Source organism: Sceloporus occidentalis, unplaced genomic scaffold (assembly GCF_023333645.1).
Source record: "Sceloporus occidentalis isolate IW3139 unplaced genomic scaffold, rSceOcc1.0.p SCAF_107, whole genome shotgun sequence".
Classification (NCBI taxonomy): domain Eukaryota; kingdom Metazoa; phylum Chordata; class Lepidosauria; order Squamata; family Phrynosomatidae; genus Sceloporus; species Sceloporus occidentalis.
In genome coordinates, this window is record NW_028317087.1 from 1,743,452 (window position 1) to 1,767,999 (window position 24,548).

Consider the following 24,548-nt stretch of genomic DNA (forward strand, 5'->3'; position numbering starts at 1 on the left):
TTAAACTAGCACATAGTTTGGATGTGAGGGGTCTATGTCCGCAGGTAACATGCGGGTCGCCTCCTCTCTTTTCTTTGTAGGACTGCTCCCATCTGCTGTCTGGAGTGAAGAATTTTCACACTTAAAATCATTGGTGCCCATCCACTGTTTAATGGCGTACGAACGCTCCTCAGGTGTCATAACATCTAGCTGCTTCGCTCTTTGTTGTGGAGTGGGAAATGCAGTTCCTTGAAATACCCTGTAAACGTATCTAACAAAACCAAAAAAAAGCAAAAAACTTAATTTTAGATAGAATGGGAGCAAATGGGTTACTTAGTATTTTTATGGTATCGAGTTGTACGGTCTAATTTATGGCTAATTTAAGTATAAAAGATGAGCTTTCAAGACTATATAGGTCTCTTCTTCAGGTATATAACTATTACACTTCAGTATATCAACTTCAGTATTAAATATTAGATATGTGGAAGCTGTTCCCTTAATAACAGTCTGAAGATATCCTTTAAATGTAAATTCATTGTTAAATACGATAAGAATCAATAACACTAGCAACATAAAACATACAGGCGAGGCAAATACATTTTTGTCTTAAACATTCCAATTCTTAAAGAAGCATAGTTACCGAGGTAGCAGTGCGACAATGACAGACAGAATGCACACAAGGTAGAAAGTTGGATCCGTCATGTGTTTCTGCATAATCCAGTATGGGTTAGCGGGTGGGTTGCATTTAACACAAACGGCTCCAAATGCCAAAGTAAAGAGGAAGTATGAAAGAATACTGCCGCTAATGACAGCCCAGTGAATCCAAGTCTGAAACGGCAAGCAGAACAATTAACAACCTGCTCACATTTATCAAGCTCACTGGCACAATCTCCTCAAAAACCTATTCAATGTATACAAGAACAACCAAAATCACATACATTATATATATATTTATTATTTTTTATATGTATAATGCATGCTGCTAAATGGTTATGAATAAAAAAAAAAAGGTTCAGTTATCAATTTACCCCAAGGAAAATGAATGATGTCAAGTAATTGGGGGTAAGCAAAAAAGCTTCTGCACAAAAGGTATTGGAACTAGACTTCAAATCTAAACGGACCCTTTGGCTCAATGTGTGTTTCTGATCAAAAACCCTGTGATCCACTTGGAGAGTTAAGAAGTCATTGGTTCTTTGGCATTTAAAAGGGTGCTGGTGTAACTATAAAAATACCGTATTTGCTCGATTATAAGACGAGGTTTTTTTCAGAGCAAATGCTCTGAAAAATACCCCTCGTCTTCTAATCGGGGTCGTCTTCTAATCAGACCTCAAATAGAGGTCTGATTAGGAGACTAAGATCCAGATCCCCGCACCGCTGCAGGGGACCTGGATCCTCCTGTCTCACCCGACTCCCCCCCCCCCCATCATACACACACTTACCGGTGCTTCCTGCTGTGTTGCCGGGGCAGCGGGTTGACGTCTACGCGATCCGCGTAGACAACGTCCGCTGCAGCCGGAAGGAGGTGTGGCTAGCAGCGGGGGTTGTCTGCGTCCGTCGCATAGACCTTCCCCGACTGTCAGAGATCAGATTTCCCCGCACCGGTGCCGCACTCTGATCTCTGACAGCCGGGGAAAGTATACGCGACGGACGCATACAAACCCCCGCTGCTAGCCACACCTCCTTCTGGCTGCAGCAGAAGGCGACGTCAACCCGCTGCCCCGGCTGGAAGCACCGGTAAGAGATGGGGGAGAGCGGGGGAAGGGGGGGGGAGAGAGTGTGTGTGTGTGTTAGTTAGTTAAATGGGGGTATAGGGTGTGTGTGTGTGTTAAATGGGGGCATAGGGCATTTCTGGAGTGGCGTTAAGGGGGCATTTAATAGAGCACTCTGCCTCCTGAAATGCCTTATACCTCCCTATATGCCACTCTGCCCCATAATATGCATTTTAACCCCCTAAATGCCAGAATGGGATATAGGGGTATAAGGCATTTCTGGACGCAGAGTGGCACATAGGGGGTCAAAAGGCATACCATGGGGCACAGTGGCATATAGAGGGTTAAAAGGCATATCATGGGCCACAGTGCCATATTGGAGTGGCAAGCCTGGGGGCAGATGTGCGTAACTGGGGGACAGGTTGGAAAATACAAGAAATAAAAACAAAAAAAATCTTTTTCTCAATCATAGCTTTTATTAAAAAAAATAGTTTACATGAATTAACATTTACTGGTAAAACTTTTTTCCTTTGGGGTCGTCTTATATTCAGGCTTTTCCTTTGTTTCCTAAGTTAATATTCAGATTTTGGGGGGTCGTCTTATAATCAGGGTCGTCTTATAATCGAGCAAATACGGTACTTGTAGCTTTTTTGCCATTAAATCTCATTAGTGATATTGAATGTGAATTTCATATTTATATTCAAACTAAAATACCATTGCAGCATTTAACATAAAGAACCTCATCTGCTTAATCCTTTATTAAATACAGCAAGGAGACCCTATGTTGAATAAAATGTAATAAATAAAGATAAAACAGATAAGATATCAGGATAAACATAGGCAAATTACTCCCAATTTAAATGTCTCCATAGAACATAAAAAGTTACCTATAACCATCCCAAGCCAAAGCCTCATCCAACATTAAGCATACTTGCACCTTGGGTGTTTAGGACGGACTTACCATGTTTTTACTTTCAATTATTAGATGAAGCAAAACCACCAACAGGGCTGGTGTTATTATAAGGTTACCAAAAGAATAGATGTCCACAGTAGAGTCAAAGTAAGTCTATAAAGAGAAAGACAATTATATTTTTGTAAGGAGCTATTGGTGCAAATACCCAAAACGAATGATACAAATATACATGCTCAACACATCTCTACAGCTGTGCAAACAAAATGGCATATGCGGCTCTTTACCCTTTGTTGTAATAAATTGACGAGTTAAAAAAAAATAAATCAAAAAACAAGAGTTGTAGAAAGACAAAAAACGGTGGTCTGCATGTTTTCTGAACTCCATCTTGAATAACATTAGCTAGTACAAAGCATGGCTGGGCTCCTTTATACTAAAAAAGGAAACAATACAGATCTGTTATACCAATGGCTATTTTGGGGGTCAGTATTTACCTTTTCAATGTAAATTTCCCAAATAGTCTCTAGAAACACAGAATAACTTTCAATGCATTTCACAATATTTACACATCTCTATAACACAGACTTGAGTAACGGTTTTTTAAATAGGAAACAACGTTGAAACTCCTACTTACCGTCAAAGTAAAATACACTGTTGAATATAATTAATAACCAGTGTGACGCTTTGCGACACTTGTTTACAGTAGTATGGATACAATGGCGATTAGGCTCCGTTTATATAAGGCAATGAGCGTAAACAAAAGTCAGGGTCAAACTTTAAGTAAGGTTGGAATATATTTTTCGCAACCCGTATTTAGTCTGGGACAATTGTATGTCGGATTTTAGAGCTAAAAAGGCAGTCAAGGTAAAAAAAAAATAAAAAAAAATCTTCATACTCTCTCTGAGTTACTTGGTGCCCTCAACTAAAACAGTTTATACCCCAAATGTTGCTTACAAAGATATTTTTGATACGCAAGAATCATCCTGTTCACGGTGCTTGTTGGGGAAGTATCTCAAATTTATCCTAAACACCAGCAGATCTGAAATACTTACACACAATGGGATGAAGAAACACACCAAGCTTTGATAGAAAGCATCCAATATCGTGAACCAGAATGTTGACGGCCGGTATGCCTGAAAATAGGAATATGTACCCTAGGTCAGTGCACTGCAGTATCAATGTAAAAGGTTTTAAAGATTGGATACTAAACTCATTTGCTAAAGCAGACAATTCGTCAAAAGATGAGAAAAAGCAAACATTATATTATATTTATATATATATATATATATATATATATATATATATATATATATATATAATACACACATATACAGGGCCGTAAGAAGGGTGAGGCGAGAGAGGGACTATCCTTGGGCGCGGGCAGCCACCCGATCACAATCTCACTCTAGTCGGCTCAACATTAAGGAACGCAAGATCTGTCACTTCAGACCTCGGCTTCTGTGCTCCCTAATCACTATGCGCTGGCAAGTGATGTCGAGTGTCAAGATATGACGTCATCACTGCGTTCTGCATCAATAGCTGGCGCATAGTGATGAGGGAGCACTAAAGCAGAGGCCTGGAGTGACAGACCTCGCGCTCCCACAATTGAATGGAAGATGGAGGATGGAAGATGCAAAAGGCAAGATATGGGGAGAAAGGAGTGTAAGGGCAGTGTATGTATGTATGTATGTATATATATTATATATATATATATATATATATATATATATGTGTGTATGTTCATGTGTGTGTAAGGGCAGCATGCGTGTGTGTTTATGGCCAGGCGTGTGTTAGGGCAGTGTATGTGGGCAGTCAATGTGTGTGTAAAGGCAGCATTTACATGTAATAATATAAACGTAAAATACAGAAGAGGAAATACATTCACAAGTATTACAGCATTTTAAATATATATTTTGTTAACGGGCTGAAATCTTACCGCCGATGTTTGGCCTGATTTGTACAGTTCAGGAAGTAGTGTTAAGGTATCTGCAGACACATCTTGGTCGAGAATTCCATAAATTATTGGTGGAACCGAAGTAAAGAGAAGGTTGAATAGAATCAGCATCCAAAAATCTGTCATTGCTGTTCCAGAGAAGCCACAGTAAAACTGGTACCAGAACAAAAGGTTCACAAACATCTGGGGAAATATTAAAAGATTAATAAAATAAGAATTCTACACACAAAGAAAATAAAAAAAAAATACTCAAATGGATCTGCGGTAGATGCTGATCGTTTTCATTATATATCTTTTTAGTATTTGTGAATACCCTGGCAATACAATGTTTAAAGTTCTTAACTATTTTGTGTTTTTCCACCACTGTGATCTTTATAGCAACTGTATCCTGGTAGATTTTAGTAAATTGTTAGCTGAAGCTTTTGTGGTAAGTTATTACTTAACTTGTGAAAGTTGTACAAAATAAATCAAATAATGTTGTACTTGCCACATTTTTGTAGAAGAAGTATAGTATCATATTGGCAAGTCTTGTGTAGCACCAGTGACCGTGAACAAGCAGCAGTTTCCTTAGATGTCTGAAATGGGAAACTGCAAAATCGCTTGACATCACCGCCTGGAAAAATAAAGTTAAGACATGTTTAACTGCTATTTTCTAAATTTAAGACTGATATCAGTTTTAAAGCTGAAAATGCAGCGCTGTAAAAGAATGATTTGAATCATATATCAAAAAAATATATATATCGCACACATTTTAAGGCCAACAGTGACATCTACAGGTATTCTTGGGGTACTGACACCACAAGAAGAGAAAAGCTGGTCCAACAATTTCTTAATTGTAAGATTGATTCAAATAAAATTGCTCTTGGGAAGAAGTTGGATGTAAAGCGTTTCTGGCTTGGAAACCTTAAGTTTTTTGTGCTCACAGGCACTTAATTATTGGTAAAAACTGAATACTGCAACAGTAACACTTATAAAACTCAAGGCTTTTTGGATTGGTCTGTGGCGGTAACGTGAGATATGCATTCTGCGTATTTTAATACAATACACATATTTTGCTGTATTTAATATACCTAGAACAAAGAATAAAACGAGCAAGATTTCTGGGAGGGGTAGCAGCATATAACCTGGGGATGGGGCAAACCTAAATGAATGGGCTTGTGCTAGACAGAACACTTCTGGTAAACATGTCCTCACACAACTGACAGCAGAGACAGCGTAGAATAATATATTTAATAGGAGCAGAGAAGAGAGCCAGCCTTACAATATACAGACTTGACTCACATGCTGAATTAGAATCAAATAAAAGAATAAAGCTTCTGGTAGGGACTCAAAAATCCTAATATATATACCGTATTGGCTCAGATATAGGCCGCACCCTAAAAGGTTGGTGCTTTTTTAAAGAAAAAGTTTTGTAATAGATATGCTGCCACTCTGTCCCCCCCACCCCTGAGATATGCTGCCACTCTGTCCCCCCCCTCGAGATATGCTGCCACACTGCCCCCCCCACCCCCGAGATATGCTGCCACTCTGTCCTCCCCTCCTCGAGATATGCTGCCACTCTGCCCCCCCCTCGAGATATGCTGCGCCACTCTGCCCCCCCCTCGAGATATGCTGCCACTCTGCCCCCCCCCCCCCGACTTACCAGAGCAGACTTCTGGGTGTCTTGCGGGGCCGGAGGAAGTTGTATACGCGTATTGCGTAATGTCCCCCGCCGGCCCCACAAGACACCTGGGAGTCTGCTCTGGTAAGTCTTGGGGGCGGAGGTAAAACGCATCATGCGGACGTTCACCGGATGCGGCGATGCACGTAAACAGCCTCCGCTGCCGCAACGTCTGCACGATGTGCTTTAACAATCTCCCTTGCCGGGACTCCCCTCGTGGGAATTCCCGGCAAGGGAGATTGTTAAAGCACATCGTGCACACGTGCCGGCAGCGGAGGCTGTTTACCGCGCGCATCGCTGCAGCTGGTGAATGTCTGTGCGATGCGCTTAGACAGACAATCTCCCGGGACGGCACACCCCCCCCGTAGGAAGTGCTGGCAGGGGAGGCTGTCTGAGCGTATCAGAGAGTAGGATACGGGTCCCCTGCACCGCTCCGGGAGATCTGTATCCTAACCCTGCTGCCTGCCCGGCACTCGGAACTGCATGTCCCGGGCATCAGGCGCTAGACCCCGAATATAGACCGCACCCCCACTTTAACCCCTTAAGGACCGGGCTCATTTTTCGTTTTGTACCCTGTGGGACCGAGGCTGTTTTGACACTTTTGTGGTGCTTGTGTTCAGCTGTAATTTTCTCCTCACCCATTTAGTGTACCCACATAAGTTATATATTGTTTTTTTCAGGACAAGATGGGCTTTCTTCAGATACCATTATTTTGATCGTATCATCTTATTTACTATAAAAAAAATTAAAAAAACATGGTGAAAAATTGAAAAAAAAAACATTTTATGACTTTTATTTGAAAAATCTTTTACTCACCTAAAAAAGCAAGTAAAAAAACTAGCTAAATAGATTCTACTACTTGTCCTGAGTTTAGAAATTCCCAATGTTTTTATGTTTTTTTGCTGTTTTTTGTAAGTTATAGGGCAATAAGTACAAGCAGCGTTTTATGATTTCCAAATCTTTTTTAACAAATCTGGTCAGTCTGCCTCCATCTCCTCTTTGGAACATCTTTGAAGCCGGTTAACTCAATTTAACCCATTCAAACCATATATTTTTGAAAACTAGACACCCCAGGGTATTCCAAATGCTGTTATTTTAACCCTTTCCATGCACCAATTATACAACTGCACTTTGTCAAACTTTGTAATAGTAATTTGTTTTATTTTTTTTTCCACACAAATTGTACTTTAGTTATAGATATACAGGTGCTGGTATATGTCACTGTCAAACAACACCCCAATATGTGTTCAGCAACATCTCCTGAGTACAGCGATACCCCACATGCATGGGTTTGTCAGATTGTTTGGCTGGTAAAAGGCTACTTTTGGGGCATGCGTAATTCAGGTGGTCATTTGGTCATTGTGCCTCCCTCTCCTCTTTGGAATATCTTTGAAGCCGGTTAACTCAATTTAACCCATTCAAACCATATCTTTTTGAAAACTAGACACCCCAGGGTATTCCAAATGCTGTTATTTTAACCCTTTCCATGCACCAATTATACAACTACACTTTGTCAAACTTTGTAATAGTAATTTTTTTTAATTTTCTTTCACACAAATTGTACTTTAGTTATAGATATACAGGTGCTGGTATATGCCACTGTCAAACAACACCCCAATGTGTGTTCAGGAACATCTCCTGAGTGCAGTGATACCCGACATGCATGGGTTTGTCGGGTTGTTTCAGATTTAAAATGCCACATTTGGGAAGTGCGCTTTTTTTCTCCATTTTGGTCAGTCTGTACCTATGCCCTATCTTTGAGCTAGGCCACTCCAATATACCCCATCAGCCATTTTTTTTTATATATTAGACACCCCTTGGGTATTTGAAGTGCTTTTATTTTAACTCTTTGTTGAGATTTTTGAGAAATTTTAGCACTTGCTCAAAATAATAAACTTTATTTTTTAATTTTATTTTATTTTTTTAATACTTTTTTTATACATTTTGCTGGTACTGGATGGTTCATCTAGTGACATCACTGCATAATTATTTTTAAATGTTAGCACATTTTTTTTTTTTTTTTTGAATATTTTACTAATCACATAGTGATTAGAAAGCTGGGCTCCATTGACTTGCATGGTTGAATGCAGTACCTGTATTCAACCAGCAAGTGGAGCCAGTTCTCTAGAGGGTCTGGAGACCCTCTAGCGAACTTTTTCGTCTTTATTGTTTTATTTCCCGGGCCGCCGCCATCTTGCTTGATGGCGAAGATCAGCCACAGCCCACCCAGAGGTAAGTGTTTGGTGTCGCTGGATGCCTCCTGATCGAGGCATTCCAGCGACACCATTTAAGTTTAGGAGGCGATCGTTGATCGCCTCCTAAACGCTTTTAAAACGGGCGTCCGCCGCCATACAATGTATGGCGGCTGTTGACGCCCCGGGGAGGGGCCAGACATGGCCCCCGATGCCGATCTCGGCCTTGCAGCAAGGCCGTTTAAGCGAAGAAAGTGATCCTCGATCACTTTCTAAGCTTATTTAATTTTTTGACGGTTCAGGACCGTCAAAGGTCATTTAGTGACCTTCTTGTTATGACGGTCCTGAACCGGCAAAGGTCGCGAAGGGGTTAAAGACTTAAATTGGGGGGAAAAAGTGCGGCCTATATTCGGGCAAATACGGTATATATACATACACACACATTTGTACAGATGACAGCAAATAGTACCTGCATGCCTTCCTGGCCTGAAACACCCACGCCAATATCAGCAACCTGAATCATACTGACATCATTGGCACCATCACCTGATGGATAAAAATAATAAAATACAGACACACAGGAGAAAAATGTGAAAGAGGAAGATATTCGTGTTTTCAGAACAGTAAACACCCAGTCTCTCAAACAAAAAAGGGGATATAAAGGAATAACGAAGGGACAGGTTGTTTTTTATCCTCTGACACGTAAAGCAGAAGTGATGACATCTCAAAACTTGGACTAATTAATCTTATAGTTTGAGGCTTCCATATTAAAAACAGGTACTAGCTCAGGCTATGAAACAAACGTCAGAAAATTAGGCGCAGGGGCAGAATGAGTTATTGAATACACCACAACTCATTCTATGTTTAGACCTGAATTAATGTGCAGTGCAGAGATTATTTTGGGGATCATTTGGATTTCATCAACAGATTAACAAGTCGAACAAGATTCCAGCGGTAATAAATGCTTGTGTAATTAACGTTATTATAGTTTATTAAGACGCTATAAAAGTTTAGCAAGTATTAAAAATGCGAAAGGTATTTTACATTTATTTTTGAAGTTTTTAAAAATAAACGATATGGTGTTGATACATTTGTATTTATTTTACACTGAAGTACAAATTAAACAGTTTAAAGGGGGGGAAATATAAAAAAGGGTGCTGTACTCTGCAAAATAAAATTTCACTAACCAATTGACAAGGTCATAACTTGCAGGTTATTCCGGACAAGTTTAACCACTTTGCTTTTTTGCAGAGGCGTTGCCCTGCAGCAGATGACGACCCTGCATCTCCCGGTCAGCTGGAGGAACTTGGTCTGCATGGTTTCATGAAGTGCAAGCTCCAGACTCTTTCCATCAATCACCAATCCAAAGTGCAGCTCCGATGAAGTAGAGGAAACACATGGAAAATCGCTTGCTTTCCTCGGAGGATCGTTTTGTGAAATACTTCTCTCGATTTCATCGATAATGGTGTTCATCAAAACCTCAAAGGTTTCCTTAGGGGTGGCAACATAGATCAGCAGTGAGAGGAAAAAAAACCGCACAAGTCAAAGACGCGTGATCCGAAATGGATCACCTACAGAATGTAGCTTAATTAAATTGTTTTTGATCAATCAAGCTCGGTTAAATTGTTTTGGAGATATTACGCTGCTGTAAAGCTGTAGGTGGCAAAACCTGCTTAACTACTACTATAGTTACCACGGCTAGCTTCCATCTGACAGGAAGAATAATTATAGTTATTTTAGGGAATGCCTCTCTAAAACCAATATAGTCTAGTTTCATTACATTAAACCTTTCATATGTCAAAGTAAACATTAGTGTCACACTGAGCTTTGTGCAGCACTCACTTTGTTCTGTACGTTGACCGTGAACAGTTTATCACTATGTTCTAGCAGTTTGCAGGCGTAAGCAATGTTCACAGCAGTCTCCTGTTTGTCGCCAGTCAGCATCCAGATTTTGATCCCAGCTTTTCGTAATGCCGCTATGGTCTCTGGGACACCGTCCTGCAGCCGATCTTCTATTCCAGTAGCACCTGCAACAAATTGTAGGGGGTAAAAATAAAAAAAAAAATAAAAAAAAATTTAAAAATATCAAACTACGTTATTTATTTTGATGGACCTGCATCAAGATGCGTAAACTACGTTAGAGAAAGTAAAACATGTATGTTGTGATCCAACATGCTTATTAATTACTTAGCTGTCCTGGTCTGATTTTGTATATAAAAAAAATTAGAAAAAATGTATGAAGCATAGGCGGCTTTCCAAAGTGTGCAGGCGACTCCTGTAATAAAGGAGGCTTACAGTCGCAATAATCCGGCAAATGATTAGAAAGATTTTAGACTAAAGCCTCTTGGGGGGCAGGGGGGGGGGGGCGCTAATCAAATTAAATTTGCTGTTTGTTAAGGGTCTGAATGGCACCTGGAATGAATACCAAGTTACTTTAACACTTAATGATAAAGCAGCTAAAAAAAATAAAAAGAATCTCTGAATCAGGAAGCATAAAAAATGACAAAGGTCTTGGGCGAGGGGCACACAGGACATGCTTACTGGTACATACCAAGAAGACTTAGTTTTGTTTCCAGTCTTAATGCAGAATCATAAAGCAGCTCCTCACGATTATCAATACTAGTCTCTGCCAAGAAGTGAGCTTGTAGCCATTCTGCATATTCAGAATCAGACAATACCTGTAACGTACAGTAAAACACAACATATAGGTCTAAAACACAGCCCTGGATCACAAACGGTCACATTGGCTAAAAATCTACCGAACGCAGTAAAAGCACTCTTAAGAAATGCAGAGTACTGCCATCCACAAGTACAATCGCCATCAGTGGCCAGTTTATTGGAATCTATTCTTCTTCTTTAAGGTAGGGGAGATTAATTAAAATATTAATAATAACGTGAAAAAAAAGGTTTTTGCAATTTATAAATGTATTAAAAAAGAAACCACGGTATTCTGCTTTCAATAGGAAAGGCAGACAAGGTTATTGGACAAGACAGACCATTGTATGTTAGAGGAGGTGAGGGTCAATAACAAACCTATAGAAATGAATACATAAGGTTTTACCTGATTAAACAGATTTATGCTAAAACAATGCAATCTCAACATTTTCTTTCTCCCCAGGATCATGCAATTGTATCGATTTATGAAGGACTATCATATTTTGCTGCACTTTGCTTTGGGTAAAGCAGATATAAACAATAACAAAAGGCTAGGTAGGTGCTGCTCAAAGAGTTTACATATATTACTTATCGTCCAGCAGAGACTCTAAATTAATATTTCCTCTCCTACAGTTTGCACGAGACATCCATAGCACCGTCCTGACACAGCAAGCATTTTATACTACTTTTTTTTTTATTAATCCGCACTCTCGGGGCATCTTTTCCAACACAGCTGGAAGCGGGGATTAGAAGGGGCCATAATAAAACTATGCATTGTGCTAGTAAAAAAAAAAAAAATATATACATTACAGAAGGCGTTACAAATATAGTAAATGTATACACTAAGTTACCCTTTTGGCAATGCATAGCGTGCGGAGCCCACATTTGGCATATTCATTTAGGTGTTTCTGAGTCAGCATCCGGATATCTGTCTGCAGCAATTCTGATTTGTTATCTGAAAATAGACAATTGTGGGGGGAAAATAAATAAATAAAAGTTCAAGCAATAGGTTTGAAGTTCCAGGGACAGAGGCTGATTTTAACACATGATGTCATAATTCTAAAAATGTTCCCTTCACAGCCTGGTTTAATGCATATATTAAGCACAGTGTATTAACGCCACACCTACCTCCGGAGGCTGGAGATAAAAGGTCCATTATAACAGAGTCTGCGCCTTTCGTGTAAACCACCACTTTATTGGAAATGGGATGGCGTACAACTACAGACATCCTTTTTCTCACCGAGTCAAAAGGTAAAATGTGCAAAAGCTGAAACGTTAATGGCCCCAGAAAACCAATCTCCACCGTGACCTGATCAGGCGTGCGGGACTGGAGAGTGCATCTGTAAGCTCTGGCAGCGTGAACCAGCGCCGCTTCGTCGGGAGACTCTGCCTCGTAGCACAGCTCATAGGCAGCCGACTTATCCAGAGCGTCGCAGGCACCCGCGTGCTCCGACACGTTCAGACACTCATGGTCCATCTCATTTATGGAGTCCAAACTGTCTGTGCTATGGAGTTCATTAATAGACTTGTCCTCTTCATCGGCGGTTGGTGAAGCCAGCTTCATCCTGCTGAAAAATGGTAATTTGCTCACAAAATTATTGCCGTTTTCTGAAGACTCTCTAGCGCTTGGTAGGGTCGATGAACTAAGTTTGCGGACGCTGAACCTCTGGAACATTTGCTTGAATTCTTCTAAGGATTTCAATGGTGTTTTTATCAGTGATGGCATTCTTACCTAAGGAAAAAAAACATACATTTACCCAATCAGCTTAAAGTAAAATACCCAGTGTACATCATCATGTGACCAGCCAGCCCAAACCCGCTCAATATGCAGAGGCAAGGGAGCAGAGACTATAGTTGGCATAAAAAGTCATGTTAAAGCTCTCTGCCCTGCTAAGTTAAGGAACAGACAGACGTTCCTTCCAAACTAGGCAGCACCTGCCTACCATCTGAACGGACCATCATGGGGCTCTCCAGAACACGAGACAGTAACACGGGTACTGTTCGGGGTGAATGTGCATACACGTTGCATAGACCCGCAGACATGTTCCAACAAATGCACATCTTTACCTTCTGACGTGGCTGATTGGGTAAGGACACCACGACTGTATTACAGATAGCTAATGCAAGAAAGAAATCCACGATGTAAGAGGTCTCCAGAGCAACTTCTTCAGCTTCACATAGTGATTGAGGTTTGATCTGGTAAAATTTCCTCAAGAGAACTGGGTCTGGTACTACATCTTTCTCCTTGAAGAAGGGAAAAATATACATGTATTTACGTTTAAAGAGTCAATTCCTCTATGCTTCACACCCTTATTAGTAAAAAAGCGAATCAGTGAACGTAACCCTATTTAACCCCTTCAGTCCCCTATGGACGTACCGTGTGGTTCACATTGTTCTCTGTCTCAATAAATCTGCCTGACGTTGGAACTCTTGAGTGCCTGGAGCCTTTATTTATCTATTGGATTAACTGGGGAATTGGCCTTTCCTGGCACAGTTAAGCACCTGGGTCCTCTTGGAGTGTGCAGATTCCTCATTCTGGCTATACCCTCTTATATGCCTCCCTGATATTACTTTAACCCCTATTTGCCAGTCTGCCTCCCTGATATTCCTTTTAACCCCTATTTGCCAGTCTGCCTCCCTGATATTCCTTTTAATCCCCTATATGCCACTTTGCCTCCTGCATTTGCGCTGAAAAAAACCTTGTCTTATAAATCGAGCAAATACAGTATATAGAATGTCAAGATTATTATTATGACTGCGGGGGGGGGGGGGGGAAGAGAGCACTGCTGCTAATGGCAACTGCACACAGACAAAAACTTTCTCTAATATGTAAAGAAAATAAACTTTAGCTTTTCTCAGATGTACAACTGAGAAGTTTAAGCAGTTTAAGTGATCCCAGCTAAATTAACAATAAGACAAAGTGTTACTTGATTAAAGGATTATTCCTGGTAAGGGATGGGACATTCGTCAGCACTAAGCATGTTTCCAATGCCGTACTTAGAGCTCAGCAGAGCAGGTGGAGCAGAAACTTTAAACTAGTTGGTGGCAGTAGCGTACCTAGCGGGGGGCGGTCCGCACCGGGTGCCGCTGATCAGGGGGGTGCCAACTTGCCGGCACCCCTCCAGAGACGGACAGTAATGTCCGCCGCTGGAGGAGAAGGCTCGCAAGGGAGCGGTATCGGAGGTCTTTAACAGACCTCCGGCTCCCTTGAGTGATTCTAAGCCGGTTCCCTTGAACCGGCTTAAAATCACTCAAGGGAGCCGGAGGTCTGTTAAAGACCTCCGATACCGCTCCCTCGCGATCCACGCGGCAACTGCTGCTGTGCGCCGGGGTTTGTTGTCAAATCCCGGCGCACAACACTGAAGCCGCGCCCACCGCCGTCCGTGCCCTCTGAACCGGAAGAAGACAGAAGAAGAGGAGCGAAGAAGACAGAAGAAGAGGAGCGAAGAGGAAGAAAGGGAGCTTACTGCTGTAAGAAGAAAAGAGGAAAGGTAGGAAATCATTCAGTGAGAGTGACAGTGAGAGTGGATTGGTATGTGTGGAATCTGTGGATTGGTATGTGTGGAATCTGTGGATTGGTAAATGTGGATTGGTAAATGTGGAATCTGTGGATTGGTATGTGTGGAATCTGTGGATTGGTATGTGTGGATTGGTAAATGTGGAATCTGTGGATTGGTATGTGTGGATTGGTATGCGTGGAATCTGTGGATTGGTATGTGTGGAATCTGTGGATTGGTATGTGTGGAATCTGTGGATTGGTATGTGTGGATTGGTATGCGTGGAATCTGGATTGGTATATGTGGAATCTGTGGATTGGTATGTGTGGAATCTGTGGATTGGTATGTGTGGAATCTGTGGATTGGTATGTGTGGAATCTGTGGATTGGTATGCATGGAATCTGTGGATTAGTATGTGTGGAATCTGTGGATTGGTATGTGTGGAATCTGTGGATTGGTATGTGTGGATTGGTATGCGTGGAATCTGTGGATTGGTATGCGTGGAATCTGTGGATTGGTAAGTGTGGATTGGTAAATGTGTGAGAGTGATGGGTGTTATGCTGTACCATTTCCAATGTCTTTTTCATTATATAATTATGCTCTAAAGTACATCATAACTCCCATCACTCTATACTGTTCCATACAGTGGCAGAGCTGGGAGACAGAGGCCTTGAACCCCCACCGCAGGACTCCTGAAAGGTAAGTGAACTTCAAAGGGGGGAGAGGGTAGATAGGGAGAAGGGAGTGAGACGGGGGGATAGGGGGTAGATAGGGAGAAGGGGTAGATAGGGCAGAAGGGGGTGAGAATGGGTAGATAGGGAGAAAGGAGGGTAGCAAGAATATTGAAATAAAGAGTCAGAATGAGAGCGCGAAAATGAATGGATTAATGTGTGGATGAATTGTTTGAATGAGTGAGAGAATTAAAGAATTTGTTAGAATGCATCAATGAATATGTGTAAATTTGTGTGAAAGAATAAATGATTGTGTGAATGAAAGTGAATTAGTGAGTGACTGTAAAAGTGTTTGTGTTAATCATAGGTGTATAGTTGATTTGTCAAAAAGGCAAAGATGGTATAAGCAGGGTGTTTATGGGACAAAAATGGCACAGCAGGGTGTTTATGGGACAAAGATGGCACAGGTAGCGTGTTTATGGGACAAAGATGGCGTACACTCGGCTGTTTGGGAACAATGCTGACTCATGCTGGGCTGTTTGGGGGCAAAGATGGCACGTCCTATGTGTGTGTAATTTGGGTGCTGGTCAGGTTCTATGTGGGCAATGTGGACGCTGTTTTTTTTGGAGGGTTATTAAAGAAAGCACTATTATATGTTCAGTAAATGTTATTTAAACGTATTTATTTTACTTATAAGTTATTAATTTTTTCAGATTTCTTGTTGTTTACAGTTGAAATACAGTTTACAAATTGGTGCAATAAATATTCTTAACATCATTTTGTAGATGTCTTTACATTTGGTGGGGGTGGGGGGGGGGGGTGCCACTTACAGGATCCGCCCCGGGTGCCAAATACTCTAGGTACGCCCCTGGTTGGTGGCATTCCTGTTTAGAGTAACAAGTAACACAAATCACTACTTACCATAGGGCTGCTAAAAGCGAAGTGCCTGGGATGTGGAGGAACGCCAGCTCCATCAGCACCGACTTCACCGCTGCTGGCAGAAAATTGGTTCAAGGACTTGCTGCTCACAGTCGTCCTCACAACTTTTGGACTGAGACTTCGCCTTTTAGACTCGTTACTGCAAGAAACAGTGGTGGACCGATCCTCACAATAAATATCAGATTCCTGATAGGAATCCAGTCTCTTTGCTGCAAAACCAAAAAAATAAAGCAACTTAATAAAACTCAAGACAAAAAATACACTCATAGGAAATACTATGTCCCCTAAAGTGCAAAAAATAACATATAGAGGCTAAGAAGGTCTTAGAAACAATTTTTGCTCATTAAGCAGCTTTTCTGTGTCCTGATTATACGGTTTACGTTGTGGCAGTCTGTATTTTAACAGTCTGGATGTAGCGAAACTTATGTTGTATTAACGATAACCAAACAGTACCAAAATAATATTTGCACATACAGTATAGGCATTCTCTAAAACTCCCTTATTTAAACATTCAGGAAGCCTCATTTCAAGAGGAGCGAGAACATGCTTACTGTTGGCTTCGTGGGAATACTCTATGCCAGCGATGCTGCATCTGCGGAAAACCATTTTATTTTCAGTGAGAGTTCCAGTTTTGTCGGAAAATATGTACTGGATCTGTCCCAGGTCTTCTGAAATATTGAGAGCCCTGCACTCAATGTTAGAGTCTGATTTTTCACAGTAGAAATCGCTGTCATTTTGGATAAAGTAAATTTGTCCTAATTTAACTATTTCTATGGAAACGTAGAGAGAGATGGGTATCAGCACCTAAAGGGGAAAAAAAAAAGCAGTAAATGGCGCTGGTTTTATTTATATATCTATATATACACACACACACACACACACACTATTGGCTCGGATATAGGCCGCCCCCGTATATAGGCCGCCCCCTAAAAGTTTGGTGCTTTTTTTTTTTTAAAGAAAAAGTTATTTTATTTTTTTAATAGACATGCTGCCACCCTGACCCCCCCCCGAGATATGCTGCCACTGTCCTCCCCCCGAGATATGCTGCCACTCTGCCCCCCCCCCCCCGACTTACCAGCAGACTGCCAGGTGTTTTGCGGGGCCGGCGGGGGACACCTACGCAATACGCGTATACAACTTCCGGTGCCGGCACTCAGCGGATGTGCCGGCACTGGAAGTTGTATACGCGTATTGCGTAGATGTCCCCCGCCGGCCCCGCAAGACACCCGGGAGTCTACTCTGGTAAGTCTTGGGGGCAGAGGTAAAACGCATCGTGCGGACGTTCACCGGCTGCGGCGATGCAAGCATAAACAACCTCCGCTGCCGGCACGTCTGCACGATGTGCTTTAACAATCTCCCTTGCCGGGACTCCCCCCATGGGAATTCCCGGCAAGGGAGGTTGCTAAAGCACATCGTGCAGACGTGCCGGCAGCGGAGGCTGTTAACCCGCATCGCTGCTGGCAGGGGGGCTGTCTGAGCGTATCAGAGAGTAGGATACGGGTCCCCTGCACCGCTGCGGGGGATCTGTATCCTAACCCTGCTGCCTGCCCGGCGCCCGGAACTGCATGTCCCGGGCGTCGGGCGCTAGACCCCGAATATAGGCCGCACCCCCACTTTAAAGACTTAAAGTGGGGGGGGGGATATATATATTTTTTTTTATTACTTACAAAAGGTGGTTTTCACTCACTTTTGGTCAATCGCTAAACACGTGTAAAAAAAGTCCCTAATCCTGAGAGTTCCCAAAGTGTTATAACACATACATCACACGTTTCTCAATGATAATGACTTGTTTTTGTCTGGAAAAGACAAAAAGTAGATAAAACAAAAAGGTCTTCACAATATTACCTGCAACAGGATGATCATCGTCCAAAACATATAAAATCCAGCCAGCACTGGAGGGGTTTGCTGTCCGCTGGATTCTAGAATGGTGAAAATAGGGGATTCTGGGAACCCAGCCAACCAAATGCCATGACCTTTAACAAAAGGCAAAAAGTTTCTAAGCATTTCTAGCAATAAAAGCTCACAGTCAATCCAACAACATTAACAATACATAATAAAATCTAGAGCTGGGGAAGCTGGCCCATCTCCACGGGGGTAACGTCTCGCTTCCAGGTCTGAATTTGTCAATTTTTTACATAACAGCCCCGTTCCACCACTATTGTGCTTGGAAATGTTTTTGAGAGAATAAGCTTGCTTTTCACTGTTAATCATAAAAATTATTATTTTTAGATCTTGTTCAGCTGTAGTAAAAAAAAAAAATCACAAATTTAGTCAAACTAATTTTCCTGACCAAATATCTACATATAATCCACATATATAATAAACCTTCCAAATTCCATTATCCTACATGACACAATGGCTTAAGATAAAACTCATACAATAACTTACCAAAAGCGCCGATTAAACACATGACGATTAAGATCAGGACGCACCACAGTATATCGGTATTTAGGCTCCTCTCCAGTCTACTGCGCTTATACCGAGGGCCGCTATTATTCAGCATGGTTTTGGTTTCATGACCTAAAAAAAACCCCAAGATCCTACTGAGTGAACGCCACATGTGCTTCGTGGAGCCAACTTTGCTCTACAAAGCGATTTAAAGTACACAACAATAATGATGTTTTAACAAGAAGGAAGTATGTGAGCCACCTGTAGTAAATGAGACACAATGTACGAGTGTATTGGTCATAAGGAAGACATGTCACCTAAAAAAAAAATGTAAAAGTATACATTTCTAAGCACATAATTAAAGCAGTTTTTCCTCTATAACCAAACACTGGTCCTTACACTTTCTGATCCTCCTGCTGAGAATATAATGATCTCTAGGGCATGCATCAGTGGCTGTTATGCCAACCTGTGGCAAGGCTTAGTCCTCCTCGTGCTTCCCACAGGCCAAAGCCTCACCACGGGTCGGCTGAACTCTATTTGTTACAAATACGTGTGGATATATGTACATGTTTCTTGTATAATATGCACTTATATAACACAGGCTAAAAGTTAGTTACATAAAATAAACATAGGATTGTCAGCTATACCTGCATAAACCACAATGCCGACCACGGCCTCGGTATTCCGAACCACACATCCTCTCAATAACAAGTTCTGTTTACTGAGACCAATTTTTTCTTTGTTTGGGCGATCTCTTGTAGAAGAAGAAAAAAAAAAGTCAGTTTTGTTTTCTGAATTGAATATCACACATAATTTACAGTAATCATATTGCAAAGAGCATTGTTAAAGGGGAATTGTTAAGGTTATAGTTTTTAAAATATTAACAAAATTTACTACCTATAGCATGTGCCTTCTGGTTTTTAGTGTCACTTAACACCCTATATAACATACGCAGTTGGCAAAAAAAAAAAAAAATTATAAAAAAAAAAAAGTCCAACAGTGTGGGAGCATCGCGGCAATCGAGCAGAAGCTTCTTACTTAAATGGTAGCTGGCAGGTTACTAGTTTATAAAAGTACATTACTAATTAATTGCTCAATGGCGAGGCTGCGTGGGACATTGGAGTATCCCGTTTTAAAGGTTGTCACCTATATAAAAAACTACAGCAAAACTGTGAAACTGTGCATTAAACTGGAAAAGTCCCCAATTATCCCGCTTTTATGCGATCTCAATCATACCTAGGAACTTGCAGGCTCTGGCTTCCCAAAGCCCTCCTTGAGTGGAGAATCAGCGCTCCACCAGGGGAATTTTCAGGTATTTTATAATTAAATTGAGTAAATTAAATACATAACGCTTCTTATAAAAACACCTGACTGATAATCTTGCGTGATGTCTTTTCTAATGAGTATAAAGATTTCCATTTCTAATTAATAATAAATATAATAATAATAATACATTCTGTATGTAAGTTTATCTAGCACGGTGTGAAGTGTAATTGAGAAAACTGATCTGCATTCACACAAAACATGTACACATACTTACAGGAAGCCTTTGAATCTCCCAATGTCACTGTTTGGACTTTCGCATTGTATTCTGCCAGAAAACTTCTCAGGATCAAATTCATAATCCTTTAAAAGCACAAAGAAGAAGTCGTAAATGTTCTATAATTCACTGAATAGTATCCTCAATCCCTATTCGAGAATATACGTAGCAGAGGAATTAGCCCGGGTGAGAGGTGGCTGTAAACCAGGCGTCTGGACAATAGCTTTGTATGTTTACTAAAAACAACAGTTTGTAGAAGATTTACAACGAATCAAACTCCTAAAATTTGCATGTCCAATTTGGTAAATTGTTTTATTCCATGTTGGCATTTTCCAAATGTTTATTTATTTATTTTTTTAAATGAACAAGTTCTGGATGCAGATGGTGTAAACTGATAAATACCCTGCATATGGTTCTGCTACATACCAACTTAATATTTTTTTTCAGTTTAAATATCTTTCTGTTTTTGCAACAACAAAAAGTATCACTTCACCGATTTTCGATCCATTATAACAACAAAAGCAGTAGAAAGCAAAATCAAGCGTAGACCAAAACATCTAAAGTGGAAACATTACATTTAAATCCCACTTCTGCTGAATTTCTGACCATTACTTTCCGCTCCCCTTTGGATTAGTGTTTTGAATCGCCAGCTTTAAGATGATGCATTCAGCTAACTTGTTAGTAAGCACCTCTAAAATTTAGATTGTAAACCAGCGTGCATGGCCCTTTTGGGCCCGAGATACAAGCATTGCCCCAACTCAGGCCCGAGATACCAAAGGTTTCTCTCTCACCTACTCAATAGATTAAGTTTGAACAAGGGCAGGGTCCTCTTCTCCGTGTTAAATATTATCACTGTTCACTACTGTAAAGGCACTATCTGATGGTGCTATATAAACAAACGTAATGTAAGGCAAACTTTTAGATACCAAACTAAAACAATTAGAACATCTTTCAACAGAAGCCAATATATTAGCTGTACAAAGGGCTCCAAAAGATGCCATTTAGTAAAAAGGCCAGAACATACCATGACATTATTTTTTAACACTTGTCTTTGCTTCAAGTTAGTTTCACCATCAAGACTAGAGGTTTCAATATGGCAAATGCCATCGAGATCGGAAGTGTGTAGAAGCACCATATCAGCGGGTATTATTTCATCACACCGGAGTTGAATAAAATTACCCACATACACATCTTTCCAACAAGTTTCAATGTACTTCTTCTGTTTCCTAAAGAATATTAAAAACAAAAGAATAAAATAAATAAATAATAATTTAAAAAAAAAACCACACAAAAAACAAAAACAAAACAGAGATACCAATCGCAGCAGAACCTTGTTAAAATTTCAGCATAAAGTAAATGAGTCCCCAGGGAACAAGCTTTTCACTGAACGCCGATGTTAGCTGCAGAGTACAATGAAAAACCATTACAAGTTAAAAGGAAACTATCACTGAATAGCTAAACACATTAATTAAAAGTACATACAGCTTGTGAATTACAAAGTACTGTTACAGTTTTGCAGATAACCAACCTATTTGCTCTAATATAAGAGATCTGAGAGTTTATAGCGTTTATAATAGAGTTCTGACTAGAAGGTTAAGATCCAGATCCTCACAGCGCTGCAGGAGACCTGGATCCTGCTCTCTGGCAGATGGTGGACACGTAGACAACCTCCGCTTCCGTCCGGCAGGACTTCTATGACCAAGTGCCAGAGTGACATGACTTTCCAGCGCTCCGCCATAGAAGCCTCAGCAGAAGTGCTGGGCGGCAGCAGAGGTTGTCTACGCGCATCAGACATACGTCCACCAGATGCCCCCGCTAGACACCAGGGAGTCTGGAGCATGGGTGGCAAATAACAGGATATAAGCACAAGTGCATTTTTCTTAAAAATAGTTTACATGTGAATGTTAACTAGTAAAACCTTTTCCCTATAGGGTAGGCTCTTTTTTTCTTCATAATCAAAATTTGGGGGGGGGGCGTCTTATAAATCGGTAGTCCAAAGGTCATGGAAGCTAAAAATCAGCTTTAGTGTTAGAAGCAACTACCTTAACTCATTCAGAGACTGTGTTATACGTTAAAAGGTGGGTCTGATCGGATATGATCGCAAATATATGTTAGGCTTTCCTAACAGACCGTGCAAATAATATGCATGTAAAAAAAAAAAAAGTTATGCGCAGAGCAGTAAATAAAAAGTAAACCAGTACACACTCACCGGCAGTATACCCGAGTTAATAAGTTGTTGATGACTTTATCAAGCTTGTACTTTCTATAATCTTCAAGAGCATCTTTGATGGCAATGATTGTAAGGACAGCTACAAGTGGGAGCATGGTAATTTCCTTCTGGAAGGCTTCCACCAGTGGAACCCAGTTTAAAAAGACCAAGAACAGGAAGTACAGGTTGGCAGCTCTGCAGAAAGCAGTTGCGAAATAAAACAAAATCATTTAAAGAGTTAAAAAAAAAACATTAGATTTTTAGACACTAAATATTTTTTGGATAAAAGATGTCCAATCAAAAGCATTCCTCTAAAACATTAAGATCTTTTGCAAGAAAGTCGCAGGTTCATCTCCCTGACTTCGCCTTACATGATGAACGGCCAACCCCATTTGGCTGAAGTTGGCCCTGTATAAAGTATATTACAATCTATTTAAAACCAGTGGGATAAACCGTCAATATGTTTTGTAGAATTATCTGTTACTATTAAGTTATTCCAACGCATCAGTGGCAACCGGTTGATTCTGGAGTCTTTGTAATGGTGGGGCGAGGATAAGAGTTAGATTACAGTCAAGTGTATAGTATAGAGCGGAAGACATTAACCAGTCTGTCTTATAGAACTGGAAGACTATTAATATGATCTAATACATAGTATCCATATACATTTCTTTCAAACATTCCACTTAGTTCTGTGTGGCTTAAAGCAGTACATATTTTATTAATTTATCAAAACTAGTTATATAGGACTGGTGTAATAATTTTGGTGATATTTAGTTCAAAAAGTTTACCGCAATGAAGTTGAGATACGTGGCATAAAGTGATCAAAGCAGTATAACTAAAGAAGCATGGCGTATAGCATGCCATGGCGTAAAACCACCAACTTTCATTTGCAAAAGCAGCATGCATGCATGGGTAACTTTTTCTGCAGGAAAAAAAAATAAATCTATTTTCTTACGCAGCTTCCATAATCAATAAATAATTTACATGTAAACTCAGACCTGCGACATTTAAACTGGGGCACTGAAGCCCATAAAGTGGGCAAAAGGACGCCACTTTTCGTGCAACTCTTACACATGAATCACAAAGGAGCACTGGACCTTTCTCGGAGAGAAATATGGCCCCCAAATCTTGAATCTCATATCAAATAAGTATAGATACCTACCTATGAAATTGTTCAAACAGGTTCCTTGGTACAAAGTTCAGTAAAGTGTACTTTGTAGTCCGTATACGATTGTTCTTGTACCCTTTGGTTAACTTTTCATACTCGTCCTTAAAGTGATCCAAACATGGGACAATAATCCGGTGTTTACCAGACATTTTGGAAGTTCCTTTGGTGCTTCTACCCAGTCCCAGCGGTCGGTGTGAAGGGGAAGAGCTATCAGCGCCCGCAGTCTCATTCCTGCTGCTGTCTGCAGATGTAATATGATGCCACTGATACCGCGCCCACTGGAAGGGTCCAGCCATGTTGATTAAGGTGGAAATCTTCCCCTGTTCTGATAAGAATAAGAGTCATAAACAGTTACATAGCTTTCCTACGACATGCAGATTGAGTTACTAATATAGCACAGAGATACCGCCCTGCGCAACGAATATATACATAAAAAGATACTTATACCATGTGCGATAGGACGCTACTAACTGACCAGCTTAGACTTCAACCTATCATATAGAAACGGACAGCCACTCAAATAGATTCTTCACTATTGTATTCCACCGCACCACCACATTTCTATCCTTTTCCCGTTTATTAATGCCTTTTTCCTTGTGCTTTGGCATGCAGAAATGGCAAATTGCCAAGTAGTCCTGTGTCTCCTTTAGAACTACATTTCCATGGTTGATAATAAAGTCAGTCTAATTTAGCATGCCAGAATATAACATATCCCAGCACTGCTCATTCTCAGCCATACCAAGGACTCTGTGTTAGAGGTCTATGGCCAGTCATGGACGCAGCTGGCTCCTGCTCACAAGCCCCACTTTTTCAGGTCACCAAGGTGACTCGAAGTTGCAAAGTCAAGAAAAAATGTCAGAAGTACATGTCAGATATATCACGAGCACAAAATAGCCCCTGACTCCAAGGACAGAATATGTAGCATTTGACACAATCATCGTGATAGGGAAGCTAAAACAAGGATATTTTTTACATAAGCAAGACATACCCTTACGAAAAAATTACTGCAGTTTTTCTGAAGTAATACTGCAGTTTCTTGGACATGAAAAAACTGCAATACTGCACTTTTACTGCATT

General features: G+C 40.7%; 1 protein-coding gene across 1 annotated transcript; it reads right to left on the reverse strand.

Annotated features, from left to right (window-relative positions):
- On the reverse strand, positions 1-23,767 carry LOC149283255 (phospholipid-transporting ATPase VD-like). Its single transcript, XM_089497794.1, has 22 exons — positions 23,466-23,767; positions 22,304-22,498; positions 21,119-21,320; positions 20,095-20,180; positions 19,202-19,308; positions 18,555-18,686; positions 18,012-18,139; positions 16,718-16,970; positions 16,149-16,375; positions 13,127-13,303; positions 12,188-12,791; positions 11,911-12,014; positions 10,956-11,082; positions 10,247-10,431; positions 9,592-9,895; positions 8,874-8,950; positions 5,040-5,165; positions 4,535-4,735; positions 3,651-3,731; positions 2,650-2,754; positions 620-807; positions 1-250 (listed from the first exon to the last, which is right to left on the reverse strand). The coding sequence occupies exons 1-22, from the start codon at positions 23,765-23,767 to the stop codon at positions 1-3; spliced, it is 4,161 nt and encodes a 1,386-aa protein (XP_089353920.1).
- Positions 23,768-24,548: the final 781 nt, after the last annotated feature.